This window comes from Pan paniscus, chromosome 9, assembly GCF_029289425.2.
Source record: "Pan paniscus chromosome 9, NHGRI_mPanPan1-v2.0_pri, whole genome shotgun sequence".
Classification (NCBI taxonomy): Eukaryota; Metazoa; Chordata; class Mammalia; order Primates; family Hominidae; genus Pan; species Pan paniscus.
The window spans coordinates 103,417,172-103,423,171 of record NC_073258.2 but is presented as its reverse complement, the minus strand read 5'-3'; the positions used below and the strand labels follow the sequence as shown (position 1 = coordinate 103,423,171).

Sequence of the window (6,000 nt, the reverse complement as noted above, 5' to 3'; positions counted from 1 at the left end):
TTACAAAATAGAATACGATATGATTTACAAGTTATATAAATAAACTTTTTTTAGAGTCGGCCATTCAAAGTGGTATATATTTACTGGAGTCATTTGAAAGAAGGGCCATGGTAAGTCTGGGTATAGAATAAAACGTAGCTGGTGACTGATCACTCAGAATCCTGCCTCAATGGGAAACATCCCTTACTCTGAAAAATTTACCAGGTTGTAACTGAACTCTTTGGAAATCTAGAAATTTAATCATTTATGAAAGTTAAATTCACTGAAGATTGAAAAACAGAAACCAGAGTAACAAAGGAGTCATTTGCAATAAGAAACATCATCACCAGCCAGGGAGCTTGCGCAGTCTGGTCGGCCCAACTTCTGCTCAGGCCAGACACACGGGAGTGCCAGGGAGCTGCAGGGCAGCTGGAATAAGCCTAGGGATCTCCCTGCCAGCCACCTTGAAATACCATGTTCCCAAGTCACTGCTCCACGAAGGCACCAACGTATGCTTCCTGTAACTGTTAAGAACACAGGCTTCAATGTCTAACAGAGCTGTGTGAAAATCCTGGAGCCGTAGCCTTAATATCTATATGAAATTAACAAATCATTTATCCTCCATGAGCCCATTTCTTCACTTGAAAAACAGCGTGTCATAAAGTTGTGTGAAAAATGTACATAAGGTACTTGGCTACATGTCTGGCATATAATGTGGGTTTAATAAAGGTTCTGGTTTCTTAGGGTGATGCTACACACCTTCATTTGATCCATTATATGGGTTGACTTAAAATTTATCCCTCTAAGGACAATCTTGTTTTTCTTCTATCTTTAATCATTAATTAATCACTTATTCATACATTCACTTATTCAACAACTGTTTATTTTGTGCTAGGGACTGTTCCATGCACTAGAGATGCTGCTGTGAAAAGAATATATATAGTCCTTACACTTATGGGACTTACATTCTACTGGTGAAAGACAATAAGCACATAACAACATACAGTATGTCGACGTATACATTTAATGGTGTAATGATTTATTTTTCCCATAACTTATTTAATCAGTGGTATTTTCCCTTTCATATTTCTCTGATAGGATCTCTCATTTCATTTTCTTTTAGTCATTGACTTGCTTTCACGTGATTTTTTAGATTTCAGTGATTTGGGTTTCAATTTAGAGTTGATACAAGAATGATAGAAAGAAAGCAGACCTTTGCTCCCCTGTGAAGAAAGAAAAATCAGGAAAAGGAAATTATAGTGAGGAATTACCAGGCATTTACTCTATTATTTTCTCTCTAGAAAGGTCAAAGGTGTTGCCTAGTGCTGACTCTGAGGTGAAATTTAGTCACACTAATATATAAATGACTTATAAGAACATAAATTGCTATTCCTCTTCAAAATTTTTGCACTTGATAATTAAAATGTTGCACTTAGGAACATTGGGATTGATTGCATTTACGTGTTAGAAAAGTGGATACTGGAACCTTCTAGAAGTATCTGGATCACACCCTATAGGCAATTATTAACTTCCATGTGCTTCCAAAAACGGAACTTAGAATACTCTTTAGAGTCCTAGAGGTGAGAATATTTTCTCTCTATTGGTCCCAGAATTTCTTACCGTCATTCCTTCCACTTCAATGTTCACTTCCATGTCTGTCTTTGCTTTGGGGCCATCATAATGAATTGGAACAGTGTTTAAAGGAGAAAAAAAGGGAAGAGGATGACCAGTTGAAGGGAAGTTTCAAAGATTCTGTTTCTTCTTCAGTTTTGGCAGCTGTTGAAGATAGGGCTCTAGAAGACAGGAGACCATATAAATGCAAATTTTGAAAAATTATTGCAATATCCTATTCCTTTCCTGAAACCAAAAAGCGATGATTAGTATATGTTTGTACATTCATTCATTCTTTTTTTTTAACAAACTTGATTAAGTAACATTTTTTAGAATACAGTCTTCAAAGAGCTTACAATTTAGTTGAATGAATCTAATCTGTGGTTTTCTTTTTTCTTCTTCTGAGACACATGTTTCGTGTATCTCACAGTACATGCCAGAAATTCTGTTTGCATGTGTGTATTAGTCCATTCTCACACTGCTATAAAGGAATACCCAAGACTGGGTAATTTATAAAGGAAAGAGGCTTAGTTGACTCACAGTTTTACATGGCTGGGGAGGCCTCAGGAAACTTAGAATCATGGTGGAAGGCAAAGGGGAAGCAGGCACCTTCTTGATAAGGCAGCAGGAGAGAGAAGATCAACGGAGGAACTTTCAAACACCTATAAAACTATCATATCTTGTGAGAACTCACTCATTGTCATGAGAACAGCATGAGGGAACCACCCACATGATCCAATCACCTCCCTCCCTCCACACATGGGGATTACAATTCGAGATGAGATTTGGTTAGGGACACAGAGCTAAACCATATCAATGTGTGACAAACTCTTGTTCAGTGCCTGGGGTTGTACACTAGATACCACACATTGGCTGTAACTCCACCACCTTCTCTTCCATGCAAGGAAAGCATATCAAAATGCAACAGAGTGAGAAAGACTATAGGAATTCACTGTATTCACTATAGGAATAACCTTGAATCTAGTCTAAAATCAAAATTAGGATTTGAATCCACATCTAATGGATGCCAAGTGGTGCTTGCAGATGTCATGCTATATGTGTTACTCCATAACACTGAAAAGTTTATACATAGTAGTAGTATTGTCAGTCTTTTGTAGACTAAAAAAAAACTTGATATTCAGAGATTAAATGACATACCCAACATCACACAGCTAGGAAATATCTTTTTAAATATTTAGTCTTGCTTTGTCTGACTCTAAGTGCTTTTCCCACCATATGACACCATTTCACCATATCATCTCTGGATCCAAATCCATCTTAATCAGACCCAGGAAAAACAATATGACTCCAATTAACCAGAGTGCACAGAGATTGGGGAGTTCTGGCTAATGTTTTGGTTAACGAAGACGTAACTCTTGCCTTAATTCATCCAAAAGCTTTCTAACAGTTACCAGTTCACTTTCCACCCTAAGTCAGCACAGTATAATGTAATCTTGCCTTGATGATTCAGGATCTTATGTGTCTCAGAGCCGTCATTATGAACAGCAGTTGCTACTGAGAAATTTTGAAGTGAATGCAGGAGATACAGGCGATTGGGTTGAATGCATGGGGAGTTTGGGATTACTTGGAGGACAAATTCAATTATACTGTAATCATCTAACTTTTCTGTAATCAGAATGGAAAAAAAGCCCCCAGATGAAGACTAATCAAATGTTTCAGTTGAGTTGGGTTCAAATCAATCAAGTTTACTTCAATTTTTGTAACTAGCTGACCAACTTCATTAAAAGTGACTGTTTTTCTCCTTTCGCCACTTGGTAAATAACAAAAAAAATATGAAGCTTTCCCTGATTCCTGTGTACAGTTGTGTTACCCCATCATCAGGGAGAGAAATGAGCTGTATAATTACTGTTTGAGACATGAATCATCCTTGCTCAGAGGGTCCAGACCTGTTTGACTCTATAAAAGGAGCTCAAGGTCGAAGTGCAAACGTACACTGTCTGCCATCCCCCAGGCTGATATAATTACCAAGCTACTGTGAGGGGATGAAGGTGCTCCCTGCATCTGGCCTTGCTGTCTTCCTCATCATGGCTTTGAAGTTTTCCACTGCAGCCCCCTCCCTAGTTGCAGCCTCCCCCAGGACCTGGAGGAACAACTACCGCCTCGCACAGGTTTGTGAATTTTTGCCCAATTCCTTCTTGCTCCTCTGCCCTAGAAAACCTAAAAGGGCATAGTAAGAAAATAAGAAAAAAATTCTATTGTTCTTTTAAAATCATTTTATATAAGTCCATTGAAGTCTAACTGATGCTATCTTCTGTCCATCTGATTGGTGTCTGGTGCATATTAGGTGTACCATGTTACATGACTGAATAAATACATGAGTATATATCTACCTAGCTATCTTGCTTCATAAAGAATTCCAGGTGGCTTGTGAAAACCATGCAATATAAAAGGAGCAAACAAGTACTTCCCGGGAATGATGTAGGAGGAAAAATAGAAGCAGAAAAATAAAAACCGAGGCATAATCCACACGCTAGAGGCAGGTTGTGAATTTAGTGCTAAGCTTTAGCAGTCACAACAAGGAGATTTCCTGTGTTTCCACTTTTTAAATGGCTCTTATATTCAAGGTAACCGTGATCAAAATTTAAAGTGGACTAAGTTCTTCCTGGGTGCCAACCCACTTCTCATTTGAAGGCCTTTTCTCCCTAAAGCATATTCCCCAATGAAGTAAAAGTTTATGTACAAAGTACATAACAAAGTTTATGTAGTAAGTACAAAGTACAACGTTTATGTACTTAAACTTTGTGTATTTTCCTCTTTTGAGATCTCTCCTCTATGACTGCTGGAAAGGGTCTGATAGAAATGATCCATATTCAAATATTTCGCAAAGACTGCTTGACTCAAAATGATTTCTACATATATATATATGCTTCCAAGCGTGTTTTGTTTTTAAAAGAAGGGTGGCATCCTTAACCTAAAGAAATGGATGTCTACGGATGGAATTTCCAACATTAGTGAAAGATATGTAGAGGAAATGCTTTTGCACACAGGCCTCTCTTTCAAGAGTCTGCCAACATTACAGCACATCTGTGATCACCAGCTTCGCCTCAGGGCTGCTTTCCTGACTGCCAGGCTGCACCTGTGTACCGCTTGGCTGTCTGCATCGTAGAGCTGATTTGCACCCATGTGCAATGGCATGTCCCTACCGATTGTTTCTGCCACTCATCCTTATTAACTGGTCAGTTCCCCGGCCATACCAGTCATTAAACACTTAAATATCAGCCCCGCAGATGAACAGCACAGCTGATGCCCAGCACAACCATGTTGAACTGAACTTCTTTTGACTTTAGCCCACTTTTAGATGAACTAAATTCAAAATAACTCAGGATACTGGGATCCTTATTCAATTGTATTTTGTCCATGCCACCTAGCTTTAGGTGCCTTCTTCCCAAATGTAATTTTCCCTACTCTGCCCCATGCCACTGTGATTCTGAAACTAAAGAGGTTTTGTGACCTCCAGAAGGAGAGCCATGCTGAGGCCAGAATGGATCTGAGGTGTTGGGAGACCCCCCTTCTAATCCACAGTTCAGGAAAACTACAGTTGGCCCTGCCCCTTAGTTTACAAATTGTCTATGATTGCTTTTGTGCCACAATGGCAGAGGTTAGCCTAGAAACAAGGAATATTAATTATTGGTCCTTTGCAGAAAAAATTAGTCACCCCTGACCAGTCTATTAAGGAATAAGGCTAGACCAGCCAAGCACCAGTTTCATGGAAGACAGTTTTTCATGGACGTGGGAAGTAGGGGGCTGGAGGGGTGATGGTTTTGGGATGAAACTGTTCCACCTCAGATCATCAGGCATAAGATTCTCAAAAGAGCATGCAACCTAGGTCCCTCCCATGTGCAGTTCACAATAGGGTTCTGCTCCTATGCGAATCTGATGACTCTGCTGATCTGACAGGAGGCAGAGCTCAGGAAGTAATGCTGGCCCGCCACTCACCTCCTGCTGTGGGGCCAGGTTCCTAACAGGCCACAGACTTGTTTCCGGGTGCAGCCCAGGAGCAGGGGACCCCTGGGCTAGACACTCTTGGGTGGAGTCATTCTTGCTATTCTAGCTGGTCAGGAGTCAGCTAGGCACATTTAGAAACAGTAGCATGGCCTGGGAATGTTGGGGACATTTAGTGATTCCTTACTTCTTCCTCTCCAAAATAAATCAACCCTTCTCTGTCTCCCTTATGACATACTCTCAGAAAGACCTTAGATCAAGGAGCAGGGAAACTTGTCCACATCTCCTCACCTGACACACAGCACCTTTGCCTGCAATGGCCCTGGTCCTCAGCTCTGGGCAGGGACACTCATCACTCCTTAGGAGCCTGGAATGATCTGGCCGAACCTCTAATGAGGATCACAATGACAAGAAAGAATTATTTAATAACATTCCACCTTATAATTT

General features: G+C 40.1%; 1 protein-coding gene across 1 annotated transcript in view; it reads left to right on the top strand.

Annotated features, from left to right (window-relative positions):
- The first annotated feature begins 3,580 nt into the window (after window positions 1-3,580).
- MMP20 (matrix metallopeptidase 20) overlaps window positions 3,581-6,000 on the top strand; it is a 49,774-nt gene continuing 47,354 nt past the window's right edge. The window contains exon 1 of the mRNA XM_003828382.6: window positions 3,581-3,719. Within this exon, the coding sequence (XP_003828430.1) occupies window positions 3,594-3,719 (126 nt within the window). The 5' untranslated portion in view covers window positions 3,581-3,593. The remainder of the gene's footprint in view (window positions 3,720-6,000) is intronic.